Source organism: Macaca nemestrina, chromosome 7, assembly GCF_043159975.1.
Source record: "Macaca nemestrina isolate mMacNem1 chromosome 7, mMacNem.hap1, whole genome shotgun sequence".
NCBI lineage: Eukaryota > Metazoa > Chordata > Mammalia > Primates > Cercopithecidae > Macaca > Macaca nemestrina.
This window is the reverse complement of record NC_092131.1, coordinates 128,118,082-128,136,718: the sequence shown is the minus strand read 5'-3', so window position 1 is coordinate 128,136,718 and position 18,637 is coordinate 128,118,082. Positions and strand designations below refer to the sequence as shown.

The following is an 18,637-nucleotide window of genomic DNA, read 5'->3' as shown; positions in this document are numbered from 1 at the left end:
GAAAAGACAGTCTCTTCAATGAAGAGTTCTGGGAAACTGATATCTGTGTGCAGAAGGATGAAACTAGATTCCCATCTTTCACCATATACAAAAATGAAATAAAAATGGATTAAATACTTACAGACCCCAAACTAAGAAAACTACTAAAGAATACATTGGGGAAACTCTCCAGGACGTTGGTCTGGGCAAAAATTTCTTGAGTAATACCCTACAAACATAGACAACAGAAGCAAAAATGGACAAAGGGGATCACTTTAGTTAAAAAGCTTCTGCACAGCAAAGGAAACGATCAACCAAGTGAAGAGACAACCCACAGAATGGGAGAAAATATTTGCAAACTACCCATGTAACAAGGGATTAATAACCAGAATGTATAAGGAGCTCAAACAACTCAATAGGGAAAAAAACTAATAATCTGATTTTAAAATGGGCAAAAGATTTGAATAGACATTTCTCAAAAATCAGACATACAAATGGCAAACAGGTATATGAAAAGGTGCTCAACATCACTGATCATCAGAGAAATGCAAATCACAACTACAATGAGATATCATCTCACTCCAGTTAAAATGGCTTTTATCCAAAAGACAGGCAATAACAAATGCAGGAGAGGATGCGGCAAAAAGGGGACCCTCTTACATGGTTGGTGGGAATGTAAATTATTAGTACAACCATTATGGAGAACAGTTTGGAGGTTCCTCAAAAAACTAAAAATAGAGCTACCATACGATCCAGCAATACTACTGCTGTATATATACCCAAAAGAAAGGAAATCAGCATATCAGGATATCTGCACCCCCATGTTTGTTGCAGCACTATTCACTATAGCCAAGATTTGGAAGCAACCTAAGTGTTCATCAGCAGATGAATGGATAAAGAAAATGTGGTACTTACACACAGTGGAGTACTGTTCAGCCATAAAAAAGAATGAGACGCTGGGATAACTGGCTAGCCATACACAGAAAATTGAAACTGGAAGGGTCCTTACACCATAAACAAAAATTAACTCAAGATGGATTAAAGACTTAAATGTAAAACCAAAAGCTATAAAAATGCTGGAAGACAACCTAGGCAATACCATCCAGGACACAGGCACAGGCAAAGATTTTGTGACAAAGATGCCAAAAGCAAGTGCAACAAAAGCAAAAGTTGACAAATAGGATTTAATTAAACCAAAGAGCTATGCACAGCAAAAGAAACTATCAACAAAGTAAACACAAAACCTACAGAAGAGGAGAATATTTTTGCAAACTATGCATATGACAAAGGTCTAATATCCAGCACCTACAAGAAACTTAAATTTACAAGAAAAAAACTCCTTAAGAAAGTGGGAAAAGGACGTGAATAGACACTTTCTTTTTTCTTCTGTTTTTTTTTTTTTTGAGATGGAGGCTCGCTGTTGCCAGGCTGGAGTGCAGTGGCACGCTCTTGGCTCACTGCAACCTCTGCCTCCCGGGTTCAAGTGATTCTCCTGCCTCAGCCTCCTGAATAGCTGGGACTACAGGCATGCGCCACCATGCCCAGCTAATTTTTGTATTTTCACTAGAGACAGGGTTTCACCATGTTGGCCAGGATGGCCTCGATCTCTTGACCTTGTGATCCTCCTGCCTCAGCCTCCCAAAGAGCTGGGATTATAGGCGTGAGCCACTGTGCCCGGCTGAATAGACATTTTTTAAAAGTAAGACATACATGCAGCCAACAACTATATGAAAAAAACCTCAACATTACTGATCAGTAGAGACATATAAATCAAAACCAGTGAGATACCATCTCACACCAGTCAGAATGACTGTTACTGAAAAGTAAAAAAATAACAGATGCTGGCAGGTTGTGCTTATACACTGTTGGTGGGAGTGTAAATTAGGTCAGCCAGTGTGGAAGACAGTGTGGCAATTCCTCAAAGACCTAAAACACCATCTGACCCAGCAATCCTGTTACTTGGTATATAATCAAATGAATATAAATCATTCTGTAATATTGACATACACACATGCATGTCCTTTGTAGTACTATTCACAATAGCAAAGACATGGAATCAACCTAAATGCCCATCTATGATAGACTGGAAAAAGAAAATGTGGCACATACACACCATGGAGTACTATGCAGTCATAAAAACAATGAAATATTTTTTGCAGGGACATGGGTGGAGCTGGAGGCCATTATCCCTAGCAAACTAACACAGGAACAGAAAACCGAATACCACAAGTTCTCACTTATAAGTGGGAGCTAAATGATGAGAACACATGAATACATAGAGGGGAACAACATACACTGGGGCCTTCTGGAGGGTAGAGGATCAGGAAAAATAACGAATGGGTACTAGGCTTAATACCCAGGTGATGCAATAATATGTACAACAAACTCCCGTGACACAAGTTTACCCATGTAAAAAACCTGCACTTGGACCCCTGAACTTAGAATAAAAGTTTAAAATATGAGATCTTGTTACTTGCAACACCATGGATGGAACTGGGGGGTCATTATGTTAAGTGAAATAAACCAGGCACAGAAAGACAAACATCACATATTCTCACTTATTTGAGGGATCTAAAAATCAAAACAATTGAACTCATGGAGATAAAGAGTAGAAAGATGGTTGCCAGAGGCTGGGAAGGGTAGTGGCGGGTAGTGGGGATGGTTAATGGGTCCAAAAAAAGAAAGAATGAACAGGACCTAGTATTTGATAGCACAACAGGATGACAATAATGGAAATTTTAAAATAAGAGTAGAGTTGGATTGTTTGTAACTCAAAGGATAAGTGCTTGAGGGGATGGATACCCCATTTTCCATGATGTGATTATTACCAATTGAATGCCTGTATCAAAACATCTCATGTGTCTCATATATATACCTATGTACCTAAAATTTTAGAAATTACACGAGTGTTTGCATATATTCTTTTATATACCCACAGATATATATGACTATTTTCATATTTTTTCCAATGTTGGACAAGATAATGATAATGGATTACTTTTATATTGAGGGGAAAAATTAAATGAATTAAAATATGAAGAGAACCAAATAGTGGCAGTGAAAAGGGGTAGTGGTGTCTATTCTTCTAAACATGATAGTTTACCATTATCTTAGCCATGCCAAGAGTTTTCTGTAACCTAAATATATGGCTTTACTCGATGGATTTATTTAAATAGTGTGAATTGTGAACAGGAAAATCAAGGACTATTTGCTTATAGGAACTTACAGGATTTTGTTAACTGTAGTTAAGAGTGTTTTCAAGGTAGCAACATGGTATATATATTTCATGGGGGAAAAGGACTGTCACTGTGCTAAGCTTAGCATCTGCATTTCTTTACAGAGGAAACTGATGAAAGGTATACAATATATACAGTCCTGTTTCAGGAGGCTTTTATGTAGGTTGACTCCTTTAAACTAGGCAGAGTAGTAGACTAGAAAAAAGGGAAACTATTCTAAAATGATTTTATGTTATTGTTACAATCTAGATGTTTTTACACAGATGTTTTTATACTTGTAATCAAATAACTTTGATGTAGTAGAAAGATTTTTAAAAATTTTTAATTGCATCTGTCCCACATTTGCTAATTTGCCAAGGGATGTGACTCATATAGCAAATTAAAGACAGCCTTTCACTATGCAACTTGTGTGGTAGTCTGGCCTCTTTAAGGATAAAGGGTACAGATCGTTTATATATACAGATCGTTAGCATGAGATCTGTTAGCTTTGAGCATCTGCCTGTCACTCTTCCTCAGTATTGTTTAAGCTCACTGCCTTGTTTAATGTGGTATCTACCTGGTTTGATATTAGTCAGTTTAGAAAAATTTTGTTGAGCAGGACTATGCTGTATTATTATCCTCTCAGATTTTTAACTTAAGGAATTAGAAGCTATGAAATCTTTATTCCAAAGCATGATAAAACATTGATCTGCAATCAGTATAGTGATCTTGTCTTTATGATAGAGCTTTTCCATTTTTGCTGATGTCACTTCCCAGAGGGAATTGAATTTTAGTATGATGAGCAACTCCCAAAAGGGGGAAGAAAATGAGTTACTGGCTTTTCTATGCCTGCATCAATAAGTGAAGATGACTGTTCCCTTATCTATACCTCTTCTTCCGCCAAGCAAAGGAACCACTCAGTGGAAGACCCCAAAGTAAATAAAGGTAAAGTTATATGACGAGGGTCTCTCATGAGGGTCTTTTGATTTGTCAAACAGGACAAGAGTCGCCTGTTTCGAGTGCAGTTCAGTGGAGAGTCAAAGGAGCAGGCGCTGGAACACTGCTGCAGTTGTGTTCAAAAGCTGGCGCAATACATAACCGTTCAGGTGCCTGATGGGAACATCCAGGAGCTTCAGCTGATTCCTGGCCCACCCAGGGCAAGTGGAAGTCAAGGGAAGGACTCTGCAAAGAGTGTCCCATGGCAGGCTGGAGTAAGTAGGCTGATGTGTCGGCTATGCAGGAAACATGACAATGCAGTGCACAATGAGTGGCCAAAATGACTGGAGTTTGTCGAGTCTGTTAGGTTTGTAGTTTAAAAACATCTAACGTTGGGCGACTTTTTAAAATTGAGGCCGACACTCATTGTAGCTCCCTATTCAGAAATTAGGGAGGAAGGAGTTCCGGCTGCATTCCAGGTGTCACTATAGAACAGTGGTTCTCAAAGTGTGGTCCATGAACCCCTCCCTAGGACCCTTCCAGGGGGTCCACAAGGTCAAAATTATTTTTCTTAATATTTAAAGAAATAGTATCACTTGCCTTTTTCACTGTGTCAGCATTTGAATTGATGAGACAAAGGCATCATGAGTAAGGCTGCTGCCATCATACAGATCAGGCAGTGGCACCAAACTGTGCTCATAGTCATCATGTTCCAATCATTCGCAGGAAAAACAAACTAACGAAATAACCCAGCAGTCTGCAGTACCATGGTTGTCTCAAGGGAATGCACCTGTATGACATTTGTATTTTGAACTAGCCTCTTTTTTCATAAAATACCATCATCATGTGAGAAAACAATAGACTATGGTCATTCAGATTTGGGTTATTTGGCAGACATTTTTTCAAAAATCAGTGAAATGAACTATCACTTCAGGAAAACAACTGATAGTATTTATTGAAAATGATAAAATTTAAACTTCCAAGTGAAAATTAGAATCTTGAAAAACTTGTATCTGCCACATGAGCTTCACAACTTCCCAACCTGGAAGACTTTTCTAAAGGTGCTATTAATAAATGTGATTTACTTTTTTATAAGTAATTACCTGATGAAATGTGTCAATATTTGAAAGACAGTATATTCAGTGAACCAGTACTGTCCAAATGACCGATGCCTGAATGCCACAAAATTATACGTGGATAAAGAGCTATTCAAAAGTGTAAGATAGGCTAAAAGAGTGTAATATAACAGTATAACAAGTTCATTGCTATGGTTTCAGATTCTATATTGCAACTTACCTTTAAGCAACTCACTCGTTGAGTTTTGGTGTTATATCAAGGAATATCCAGTTATCTGAACAGGCTATTCTAAAATACCCCTCCCTTCTCCATCTACAATTTGTGTGAGGCCAGATTTTCTTCATGTCTCCAACCAAAGCAGCACATTACAGCAGACTGAGTGCAGCAGCAGATGTAAGAATCCAGTCACCTTCTATTAAACTAGGTAGTAAAGAGATTTGCAAAAATCATGACATTTTGTTTTAGAAAAGTTATTTTCCATAAAAATGTTTTCAATATTAACATAAAGTGAGTTTACTATTTTTAATGAATAGTTTAAAATTCCATGTTAATTTCTACACAGATAAATGTAACTCAAATCAAAGTTCTTTGAAGGCCTCATAAGGGGTCTTGAGATAAAAACATTTGAGACTCATGACTATAGGATTTCTCCCAGAAATATGTGTTCTGCATTTCTTTGGCATAGTTTCAAATATTGTTGGAATAAGCACCTATCTCTGCTCTTGAGATGAGATTCTGCTTTCAAGCTGGGTTTTGCATTTGCTTTGAGAAGTCATTTTTCCAAACCTGGTTTTCCATTACTTCATCCCGTTAGTTTTCCTTAACCAAAACACCTCATTTTTGCTGATTTGTCACTAAGTTTCTTTTTCTTTTTTCCTGAGACAGAGTTTCGCTCTTGTTGCCCAGGCTGGAGTATGCAATGACACGATCTCAGCTCACTGCAACCTCACCTCCCGAGTTCAAGCCATTCTCCTGCCCCAGCCTCCCGAGTAGCTGGGATTACAGGTGTCCGCCACCACACCCAGCTAATTTTTGTATTTTTAATAGAGATGGGGTTTCATTATGTTGGCCAGGCTGGTCTTGAACTCCTGACCTCAGGCGATCCACACACCTCGGCTTCCCAACGTGCTGGAATTACAGGCGTGAGCCATCAGGCCCGGCTGTCACTAAGTTTCCTGTTCTTTATAATTTGTCTGAGGTGAACATAAATTTTCATTATTTATTATAAAATCTTTTTCTTTAAGCAGGTGCTACATGATTTCCTCTTGAAGGTATTTAGTTTGCCAAACAGATTTTGGTGGTTTGAGTTCTTTCCCTTCATTTGATTTTCATGAAGATGTCTTAACGCCGAAGCTGCTTGCCTCACAAACCCTGGATCTAGTTTCAAACAATAATGCTCTGTCTATATTCAGCTCCTGCTGTATTTCTTAAGAATCCCCTCCCTACAAATGGGTTGGAGTGGTTACTATAAGGTATTTTATGGCTTATGATTCTTTTCCCTTCAGATTTTCATGTTTCACTGCCCAATAGATTCAGATGATAGTATAGTATACCCAATGCATGCAGTGTAACAAAAACCTAGAAGGTTCCAGAATTTGGGAACTCAGTCTGGAATTCCTTATAAAGGTAATGAAGTCACATCACGCTAGAACCTTGTCAGGTTACACAATTACCTAAGTATTACAAAGGCAAATAAATTGAAGTTGTAACATGCAGTAACAAATGCAGGCTGAGTTGTGAGTTACAGCCCCAGATGAAGGCTCCAGCTCTCTGATGTTAAAGACTGATCCCAAATGTCTAGGTAGAAATACCTGAGAAGTGGTTAGGAAACTTGCATGCCTTTCTTGATTCTATTTTCAGGGACTCTTCTGAACTGTAATTGGGTGATTTGACTAAGATAACATGGTATTGTACAAAGACCACAGGCTTTGGTATCAAGACGGATCTAGGTTAGAATCCTGACCCTATTTCTTAGCAGCTGTGTGATCTCACGGAAGCCAATTAGCTCCATCTGTAAAATGGTGAGATTAAAATGCTGTATAGAGAGCACCCAATACAATGCCTGGCAAATATAATCACAAAATCCATCATTACTATTATTGCCCTCAATGTTACCCATTCAGATGTGCCTTCCCTTGCAAATGAACAAATCAGCATCCTGGCCAATTAGCAAGGATCAGAACCTCCAGAGCCAAAAGAGGGCATGATAAGATAGTGTATGAAGCTGCAGAGCAGACGACAAGTTAAAGTCATTGGATTAAATTCCACCAGGGTACAGACCTTGTGAGGCACCACCTAAACATTCTAGTTTTCCTAATGGCAAAACATAAGGTTTGCCCTTAACTACTGATGTACAAATTTTGGTAGCATGTGCTCTTTCTCAGAATCTATCTTAAGAGGTACAAGCCATGGCCAAGTTCTGGTCATTTTGCTGCTCTCTTACATTCAGGTGTGTCATTTTTGTAATACCTGTAATCTTTTAGTATAAGAGTTGTTTCCTTCTTTGCAAATATAATTCTATTTCAAGTTCTTGAGTCATTTCCTGGCTCATATTTTAGTTTTTGCTTTTCCTTAGCCTTGTAATTTGGTTAATTGTGGCTTAACCAGGCATTTCTCAACCTTAGCACTTCAAAGGCAACCAACCCACCCTGGGGAGGGGGATGGGAAAGACAGGAAAGAGGATCGCAGTTCCTATGTGAACTCTTTCCTGTTAGCACAAAAAGTCCACAAGAAAGTAGCTAGGGGACTCCAGCTACTATGTGCGCAGACCCTTCCATCTCTATGCTGTTGCAGAGGTGGACCATCTAATCCTAGAGCCCACTAGCCTCAGGTGGTTCAGTGCCACTTAGCTATTTTTTACAGTGTTTATGGCAATTTTGGTTGACATCTTAGTTCTTTGTGTGAGCTGAAATGATACGTATTCTAGGAAAGCATCAAATGTGATAGCTGAAGAAACACTAGGCACTAGAGTCTGCCTTGTGTTTACAGAGGAGAAAACTGAAGGAACTGAAGAGAGAAATGCGGATTGTTTTAGGGCTCTTGATTATAGAGTCCTTTGGCCATTTTGCTCATTTTTCATTTTCTTGTCTTTGTTCTTTCCTTCCTCACTGTACCTCCACACCTCCTTGTTGTTGTTGCTGTTCAGTGCTTCCAGGTCTGCTTTTCTGCTACCTACTGACTAGCAACCATCAGCTTCTCTGTAGGACAGAAGACAGAATTTGGCATCTCCTGCCTTCGGGTAGTCAGACTTGTTGCTGATGGACAGAAGCGCCCTCCAAAGAGTGCCCTGTTTTCTCCCTGTATTGCACCATCAGCTCATACCTAGTGCAGGAGCACCACTGCTCATCTGGAGATTAGCACTGCAGCAGCCTCAGGTACCCAAAGCATAGTGGGGCCTGCAGACATGTGGCTAGGAAGGAACGGAGGTAGGGCCCTTCATGCCTCCAGACCTCCTGTACCTTGTTCATTCTATTTCCCTGGAAAGCATCCCATGTCCTACCTGAGAACAACTTATTACCACAGATTCTCTCCAGATAGCATGGACCTTACAGCATCCCTGTACTTCCTGCTTAGCATACAGCCCTCCAGTTTACCCACTTCTCTGTGAACCTCCAGCACTTCCTGAGTTGCAAGGTAATTCATGGTTCTACTTGTTAGGTTCTCACTAGGCTGTGGGCTTCCAGAGGGCAGGACTCTATCTTGTTCTTTGTAGCTCCTATCCCTGTACCATCTCAGTGTCTAGTACGTAGGAGGCATAAACAGTCATTGAAACCAGATATCTATAAGTTTTACTTACAGAAGAATTCATTCCTTCAGCATATCTAAAATGAGATTTTTTTAAAAAAATCATTTTACTGAAAACATCAGTTGTCTTAAAATTATAGGGGTTTCCCTCCATTTTGCATTTCTGCAATGAACATGCATTACTTGAGCAATAATTTTTAGAGGGTGAAAAATCATGATCAGAAGCTGGGGTCCGTCCACTGCATGCAGGCTGCCATGGTAACAGCACCTGGCCAGCCCTCCAGGGCCTATGCGTGGTCCTGAATCCTAGGCTGGGCCTCTGACAACAGAAGAATGCCCCAGTGTCTGACAGGAAGCAGCACTAACAGCCTGCCAACGGCTGAGGAACATCAAATAGAAGTCAGGAGCTGCAAATTTAAACTCAGTACTTCTGCTGTGGTAACTCAAGTAACCTTCCATTTAAACTGAGACAGACCTATGCTGACAATCATTTTAACCACTCTTAGTGGTATTTTCTTTCTTTGAACATGAATGCGTATTTCTGCTTCTTTAATGTCCTGTGGTATGCAAGATTACATTCAGCTAGTCTCCTTATTGCATGTTTTATTCCAGTCCCACCAGCACTCAGAACAGCAAGTGCGTGTAACAGCGGGCACAGGCGCTCCAGACGGAAGGACCTCACTGACGCAGTTAGCTCAGGTAGAGCTTATTTCTGTGTTTAATTTTCTTATCATGAAAAGCAGTGACCCCTAAGAATTTGTATCCCTTTGTTCACTTCTTTGTTTTAGGAGAGAAACCTAAAGCATTACTCTAAAAGGTGATAAAGACAGAGACAGGGCCATGTTCATCTACCCCTTGCAGAGTAAGTTTTATTACAGTAAGCTGTGAGGTGAGACATGATGGCTGCAGGCACATAGTCAAGATCTACCCTCCAAAGGAAATAAAAAGAGGAAAAGTGGTTGAATGTCCAAGACAGAAAATTTAATCACCACTTTCCCAAAAAAGAAGAATAAATGAAGGACTCCATTGTAATTATGGAAATGAAATTTGGGAACTATTTTAAGACAAATATCAAAATGAATGTGGATTCAGATCTACAACAGTTTCTATATGGGCAGATTGTCAGTACTCAGCTAAGGATGTGTAGAAACCCAGGAGGATTCAATTCTGTTACCAATTCTGTTACCTCAGACTTGCTTTCAGACAGCCCCTTGCCCCCTGCTGCAAAACCTCTTCATTCAAAACTATGGTTGTGCGATGTCTACTCTCCTGGGAGCTCTGCAAGGACTTTGTCTCCCCCTCACTGCATTCCTCATTGCAGGTGTTCAAGCCAGCAGCTTCTGCTTTCCACAGAATTCTGCGTGGAGTTCATCAATCTTCAAGTATGATTTTTTTTTTTTTTTTTTTTTTGAGACAGGATCTCACTCTGTTGCCCAGGCTGGAGTGCAGTAGCACAATCTTGGCTCACTGCAACCTCCGTCTCCTGGGTTCAAGCGATTCTCCTGCCTCAGCCTCCTGAGTAGCTGGGATTTCAGGCATGTGCCACCACGCCCAGCTAATTTCTGTATTTTTAGTAGAGACAGGGTTTCACTATGTTAGCCAGGCTGGTCTTGAACTCCAGACCTCAAGTGATTCCCCGACCTCGGACTCCCAAATTGCTGGGATTACAGGTGTGAGCCACTGTGCCCGGCCGAATTTTCTTTTAATTCCTCTACTAAACTGTGCTATCAGTAGTTTTTTTAAAAAGGTGTTTTCTCAATCTGGCTTGCCACTAACTCAAAAGAAATGGACAATCATATAGAATAAAAAACTCAAGAGGTAGGAAGACCAAGAATTCATGTTTATTTCTTTTAATAACCTGGTAACTATGAAAAAAAATTATTTGTCCAGCAGCAGAACTGACTGAATAATGCCCATATTTGCATTGGAGTTAGGGGCTAACTGAATCAGATAAGCTGACGAACACAGAGCTGCAATAAAACAATAAACAAGTCAGGGTGTGATGTCCTTATTTAGGAAATATCAATTGCTAGAAAAGGTATACCTTACCCAGTTTATTTATGTAGTATGGAAGAACCATATACAAATGAGAAAAAGCATGAAGCTTGCAGCTCAGATACATTACTTATTTGCTCTTATCTTTTGGACATGTCATTCTATGTAAGTTGGTAAAACCTTTTGGAAGGCAATTTAGCAGTACATATCAAATTTAATATGTTATCTATAACTTCATTTCAACTACACAGATATACATATGTTCATCACAATGCTTGTTAAGAAATTAGAAACATAAATGTTCATTTAATAGGATACTAAGTGTGGTATAATCATAGATGGGATAGAAATGCAATTAATACAAGGGATGTAGGCCGCACATGGTGGCTCACACCTGTAGTCTCAAGCACTTTGGGGAGCTGAGGCAGGAGGATAACTTAAGGCCAGGAGTTCAAGACCAGCCTGGCCTAACATCATAGTGAGACCCCCATCTCTAAAAATAAACAAAACAAGTGCTGTATATCCCAAGTAAATTTCTGTTATAGAGAATTCCTAGAGAAATATCAGTTATGTACTTACACACTAAACCCTGCTATCCACAGAAATAATAAAACCACCTACCTCATAGAATTAATGTGAGCAATCAATAAGATGACCGAGTCAATGCACCAAAGTAAGTGGACCACACAGAACTGGAGCCCATCATCATCATGTGGGGCTGTGGATCCAGTGTTGCCAGATCTTCCAAATTGTCAAGATTTTTATTTGAACTCTCCTAATATTTAAATGTTGGCAACTAATTCAACTGGTTTTAAAACACTGCAGGTTACCAAAGAAAACATACAGATGACAAATAAGCATGTGAAAAGTTCAACATTATTAGTCACTAGGCAAATGCCAATTAAAACTACAATGAGACATCCTGCAAACTTACTAGAATGCCTAAATTAAAAATAAAAGCTGACCATACCAAATCCTGGATGGATGAGCAACTAGAACTCTCATCTACACTGCTAGTGGAACGTAAATGGGACAGCCACTATAGATGACAGTTTGGCAGTTTCTTACAAAGTTAAATATACACTCACCACATGACTCAATCCCAGGTGTTTACTGAAGTGAAATGAAAATCTGTGTTCACACAAAAACCCGTAAGTGAATGTTTATAGCACCTTTATTCATAATTGCAAAAAACAAAACCACCCAAATGTCCTTCAACTGGAGAATAGATAACCAAACTGTGGCACATCCATGCAATGTAATACTTATTCAGCAATAAAAATGAACTACTGAAATACTCAACATCATGGATTAATCTCAAATGTATTCATTATGATAAGTGTAAGAAGCCAGATTCAACATATGTTTCATTTATATGACATTCTGGAAAAGGCAAAACTATATGGAGAAGAGATCAGTCGTTGCTAAGGGTTAAGGGTTTCACGGCAATGGTTAGCACGAGGGTCACATGAGGGAGTTTTTTGGGAAGTGAAAGAAATGTTGTGTATTTTGATTGTGGTGATAGACGACGATTTGTCAAAACTCATAGATGGCCAGAAAAAGACACGTGTGAACTAATGTCCTTTGGGCAGTTTGTGGCCTCTTTCTTATATTCAGAATGCAGCTAGCACATAGACTGCTCACATCCACTCTGCCACCTATGCTGTGGGGAAGATGAACTAAGCTAGTGCAGCTCATTCATTGACAGGTTTATTTTCAATCCACAGGTTATCAGCACAGTATTCTTCATTAAAGTAGAATCTCAACTTTGCAAACATTTAATCAGTATATTTGAAATTCTTTCCTTAAGGCAACAAGATTATCTCACATGCTATGTGTATTCAGAAAACATATTAATATACAAAATTGTAAATGTAACAGTAAAACTACGTAAAGGAAGCCTGTAAAGCTAATTAATACTAATTTTTTTTGGTGTGTATTTCTCTAATCTTTCCTTAAAGCACTATTTGCCGGTGTAATCTGTAACTACTTTTCTGGTATCCCTGCAGACTCTTCTGGCCTCGGAGGAGCTGCCCCGTGTCTATGAACAATCTGCATGGGGTGCAGAAGAGTTAGGCCCCTTCCTGCGTTTGTGCCTTATGGATCAGAATTTCCCAGCATTTGTGGAAGAGGTAGAAAAGGAACTTAAAAAGCTAGCGGGGTTGAGAAATTAATGCTCTGGATACATATATAACTAAGGAACTTCAAAGTATTGAAAAATGCTTCCTCCTAAAATTAAAGAAGATATTAGAATAAAGAGCATTATTCCAAACACCTTTTATCAATGTTTTATTTTTAAAAACAGGTGAATCCACTTTTATACATCATTGCACTTCAATAATTACACAAAACACAAGTACATGCATCTACAGTTACGCACCGCATGAGAACCCTGTTAGGTTATAAAATCTATCATCAACCAGTAAATCAATGTGAAAAAATACAGTGTCAAACCAAAAAGTATAACTATAGTTGCATAGAATATCACCATGCTATAACATTTCAAGGTCATTGGAAACAAAAGAAAAATTATAAAAGTTTGCCTTGATTGAATGTACAAGAATAAGGTTCAACACATCAGTGCAAAAGGATTTATGAATTTACATGACTTAACAAAAGAAAAGATAATCACTTAAAAAGCAATCATACGTATATACTGCAATTCATTATACCCATTCAGTGGACTGTTCCAGCCTTATTAAAGTCACAGGTTAAGCCCTTAAAATTATAGATTTCAGTTTATATTACTCATCTTTATGTACCAGAACTGCACAATTTCCTCATGACAACATACAATAAGGAATGAATATCAGCAGCTTAAAAATGAAACAAGCATTTACTTTATTTTGGATTTCTCCCACCCCCAAAAATATAAATATATATATATATATTTATATACTGTATATATCTGTAGGTTTTGCTGTACTTTACAAAAATGTATCACTAGATGGCAGCAGTGCATTTTAGAGCTTTGCCAATTTAACAGCTGCATTAAGTAAAAAATGGCGCATGCATGATCTGATCCTCAGAGGACCTTTTCACTTCTATTTAAATATTTTAACAAAGGAAAAAAAGCAACATTCACAGCACATCAAGCCCAAAATAGTTTACACCTTCTACACTGAAGCATTGTTTAAAATGTACCTGGCTAGATCACCCTTACAGGAGAGGCTAAATAAGGCATGCTTTAGACAGTCATTGTGGTGCTGCTCACTTGAAAGGGGAGAGAACCAAAGAGGTCCAAGCAGAAAATTTAGCAGGTCATGTTGCCACCAGTTTCAGGAACCTAAAGATCTGTAAAGAAATACGTATTTGGAAATTATAAAGGGAATATGCACTGTCACTCACAACTACACCGTGTGCCACACAAAGCTTTGGTTCAAACAGCATACTCAAGGATGTGGTGTGAAATTCTGATCTCCATGTGCCTAACAAGATGACATTCTGGCCCTGCTGCTGCCTGGCCTGCTGCTGTCTTGCCCCCATATGTGAGGTAAGACTAGCAGGCCTCTGGGAATAATCCACCTAAGAAGGTGACAATTTCACCTCTTTGTAAAGATATAATGTGGAAAAGTATTTATTTTAAAACACGTCTTCTGAAATGGCATTTATATAAACGTGACAATGCACCTGATGGCAGAGCGCAGTGGCTCACGCCTGTAATCCCAGCACTTCTGGGAGGCTGAGGCAGACGGATCACTTGAGGTCAGGAGTTCAAGACCACCCTGGCCAACATGATGAAACCCTGTCTCTACTAAAAATACAAAATTTAGCTGGGCGTGGTGGTGGGCACCTGGAATCCCAGCTACTTAGGAGGCTGGGGCAGGAGAATTGCTTGAACCCGGGAGGTGGAGGTTGCAGTAAGCCAAGATCACGCCACTGCACTGCAGCCTGGGCAACAGAGTGAGACTCCATGTTAAAAAATCCAAACAGCAGCAAAAAACGCAGCTGAAAAATGTTCCTTTCCAGTCCCTAAACTGGGCAGACAGAACTGGCTTCATCATTATCAGCTGCTCTGAAATGAATTAAAAGATTTTACAACATAACACCAATTACTGAAGAAGTTGTAAAAAGGTCAATAGAAGTACATTCATTTGAATATAATTTTAAAAACTGCTAAAGAAGGCCATACTTACATTGTAAGCAGTACTTAATTTGTGTTTCTCTGGCGCAGGTTTTTATCTTTGTGATTGTTGGTAGAGTTGGTTTTCCTTTGGAGGAAAAATTGCATTACATGAGTTAAACTCAGTCAATAACTTTTGAAAGTGTAACACATGGAAATTCACTTACTGCCATCCCTGGTGTTGTAAGAAATTTTGTGGCACAATATGAGTGCATTAAAAAAACATTAAGTAGCTACAGGTGAAGTATCCCTCCTCTGAAATGCTTGGGATCATAAATGTTTCAGATTTTGAATTTTTTAGATTTTGGAATATTTGCATTATACTTACCAGTTCAGCATCCCTAATCTGAAAACCCAAAATTCAAAATGCTCCAATGAGCATTTCCTTTGAGCATCAAGTGAGCACACAAAAAAACTTCGGATTTTGAAGCATTTCAGATTATGGATTTTGGCAGTAGGTAGACTCAACCTGGATATACCTCATTTTATCCTCCTTTTGACCCCCAAGGCAGACAAGTACTTTCCCTTTGATTTCTGAACTATAATTGCTATACAGGTGAGAATATGTAAAACTTTTCTCCACTGAACACAACACCACTATCCCTTCTCAACTGATAAAAGGTAATCATGGCCAGGCGTGGTGGCTCACGCCTGTAGTCCCAGCACTTTGGGAGGCCGAGGTGGGTGGATCATGAGGTCAGGAGATCGAGACCATCCAGGCTAACACGGTGAAACCCCGTCTCTCCTAAAAATACAAAAGATTGGCCGGCAGTGGTGATGGGCGCCTGTAGTCCCAGCTACTCGGGAGGCTGAGGCAGGAGAATGGCGTGAACCCGGGAGGCGGAGCTTGCAGTGAGCCGAGATTGCGCCACTGCACTCCAGCCTGGGTGACAGAGCAAGACTCTGTCTCAAAAAAAAAAAAAAAAAAGGTAATCATAAGCTGGCAGTGCTGGGCCCTCTGGTACTTAACAAATTTGGGTGCTGTTTGTCTGCTTCTCACTCTTTAGTCCAACTCTAGGAGATTCTGCCCAGCTTAGATTGATTCCATACCTGCAGTACCCTCTCTCTTGGATACCAGCAATTGTTAATGGGGCTAGACTGTTTATCCAGGCTATAGTCCAGCCTCAAATTGCATTACATGAGTTAAACTTGGTCAATAACAACCTTTGAAAGTGTAACACATGGAAATACAGGGATTCTTTTACTGTCATCCCTGGTGTAGTGAGAAATTTTGTGGCACAGTATGAGTGCATTAAAAAACATTCCTTAAGTAGCTACAGGTTGAGTATTCCTCATCTGAAATGCTTGGGATCAGAAATGTTTTAACATTGACAAAACAGGAAGCCTCAGATATACTGGCCATTTCCCCCACATTTTAAGCATATCGAATATGCAAAATTTGAAAAAAAGTTTTTTGCGTGGTATTCCACTTTGTATGGCCACTGAAAACAAGACTGCATAGCCTATCCTGAGAATCAAGTTGTTTTTAGTCAGATCTGTGTCAAGCTAAGAAATCTGCAACACTGCAACCTTCATTTCCACTCACTGTCTTCCCCTCCAATCTTAGCTACTCCATTTGATTAAAGTGCAAACACAACATAATTCAATCAGATACTGTTCAATCAATGTCCAATAAAGTACTTACATTGGTCCAGCTGGTTCATCATCTACATGGTGTTCAGTTTTTTAAAAATCCATGAGAGATAAGAGAAGAAAGAAGAAAACTGTTAGATTCTGCATAAGGATTAATAGAATAGCAAACTGCAAGTGGCAATCATGGCTACTCACAGCATTTATTAAAGGCCATTCCATCTGGAGGTGCAAAACACTCATGGAGTTATTATTTCTAGATTCAAGTTTAAATGGCAGGTATGTTGTTTCAATGGTTTTAGTTAACACTTTGAATGCTTGTCATGAAAAACTGCAACTGTAGCGGACAGATAGGCTGCAACATTGTTATACTCATCTTGTCCCCAAGTTCCAGTGGTTCACTCTTAAATAGATGAGAAGACAAACCAACATTTCAGTTGTAAAATCCTGCTGTTTGTTTTCTTGTGGTGAATGCATGCAGTTTTGGCTCAATCCTGCAATGTGAATGGATGTGTACAATCTGTACATTTAGCCACACATCCTCACTTCCCCAAAGGGCACTCTGTTTTTCTTGCTGTTTTGTAATCTTTAGAAGAGTCTTTAGTCTGGAGAATGAGATTGAGAAGAGGCAACCACAATAGTTCAACCTAAATTGGGTCAGCCATGCTGGGCTATGCCAGCAACAAGTGTATGTATACCAGAGGATGTTCTGTGACACACCAAGGAGAGCTGAACAGTGGTGACATCCCTCTAGAAAAGACTTCAGAAAGACAGGCTCACTCTTTTGCCCTGGCCAAAACCAGAAGCCAAACCCAGGGGAGCCATGAGATAACTTTTTTAAAATCAAAAAGCTGACATTATATGAGTTTAAGCCTTCTTAAATTGATACTTTATGGTTCTGATTTATATGTCTTTCGTGTTTCAACTAAGTGCAACTTGATCCCCTTTAAGCAGAGATATACATTCAGAGACAGAATGTTTTAAAAAGGCCCACAAGGGGAAGGGAACAAGTAAGTGCTCTTAGTTTGTTTTTATTACACAAAAGTCAGGTAGACTAAATGATTCAGAACAGTTTGATTTCACTGAAGGCTTCTAGAAAAACTCTCAGCAGGATTCCACAAGGGGGCTTGGTGCACATGAAGCAGTTATGGAGATTACAGTCTCAGTGTAGGCATCTGCAGGAGCACACGTCGGGAGTAATGTCTGTCAGAGGGAGACATTGCTCCACCTGTTCCTTCGAGGCAACGGAGAGGCAAAGCCACCGCCAGCACACACAGTGACTGGAGCAAAAAAGGATTTCAAAAAAAAGAACTAACCACAAACCAATGACTCATCAGCCAAAACAATAGGCTAGCGACACACTAGTGTCCACAGGAGTCCACTACTAACAACGGTATACACTATCAAACAGGTACAGAGAACAAACTAAGACTTAAGGACACCCAAGACATCTGTGTGCTGTGTATGCAGTGGAGAGATACAAAGACATACCAGGTACTAAGACACACAAGCCCAGCCTAAATTCTCCCCTCACAACATCCTAATGCTCAGCATCCCGGCCAAGTCAGCTCAGCTACATGCTAGGAACTAAGCACTTTGGGGATTTAAATGAAAAGACACAGGAGCAAACTTGGAATATTTTTAGTGCTCTGGCTGTGCACTCGAAAATACAAAATTCTAATGCAAGATAGCCGAATCAAGAATACACCAATCTACTCCCAAATTTAAAATAAAAAGCAGGGGAGGGAGAATCGCAATAGCCAGGCTAATCTTTTCAAAGCATGACACTGTAGGCACCAACCCAAGCACCTCACACCACGGGCTGTTTTTCCTTTTGGAGTGTGGGTATTCCCTGGTGTCTGATTAGTAATGTCACTTTCCAGCCCAACAAGCTGGTAACATGCAAAGGGTTGCATGGAGGTGTTTTAGCGACAGTGCCTCCGGCGTAGCTGCCATGCCTGCAAGTGGGAGCAGCTGA

General features: G+C 39.6%; 2 protein-coding genes across 10 annotated transcripts in view; one reads left to right on the top strand and one right to left on the bottom strand.

Moving 5' to 3' along the window:
- Nucleotides 1–13,218, top strand: part of LOC105463779 (REC114 meiotic recombination protein) — a 126,452-nt gene extending 113,234 nt beyond the window's left edge. For 2 of the 3 annotated variants that reach the window (XM_071101070.1, XM_011711071.3), the window contains exons 5-7: nt 4,193–4,405; nt 9,564–9,650; nt 12,956–13,120. In XM_071101070.1, coding sequence (XP_070957171.1) covers nt 4,193–4,405; nt 9,564–9,650; nt 12,956–13,120 — 465 coding nt within the window. Of the gene's footprint in view, nt 1–4,192; nt 4,406–9,563; nt 9,651–12,955 lie in introns of all 3 variants that reach the window. The other variant, XM_011711072.3, reaches the window with a different exon arrangement.
- LOC105463780 (neuroplastin) overlaps nt 13,219–18,637 on the bottom strand; it is a 72,775-nt gene continuing 67,356 nt past the window's right edge. For 4 of the 7 annotated variants that reach the window (XR_011626378.1, XM_011711076.3, XM_011711078.3 and 1 more), the window contains 3 exons: nt 16,715–16,736; nt 15,083–15,157; nt 13,219–14,240 (listed from right to left, as the gene is read on the bottom strand). Coding sequence is in view for 6 of the 7 variants with exons in the window: in XM_011711076.3 (XP_011709378.1) it covers nt 15,097–15,157; nt 16,715–16,736 (83 nt within the window). In the remaining variant the exon portion in view is untranslated. The remainder of the gene's footprint in view (nt 14,241–15,082; nt 15,158–16,714; nt 16,737–18,637) is intronic. The other 3 variants (XM_011711077.3, XM_011711079.3, XM_011711075.3) reach the window with 1 other exon arrangement.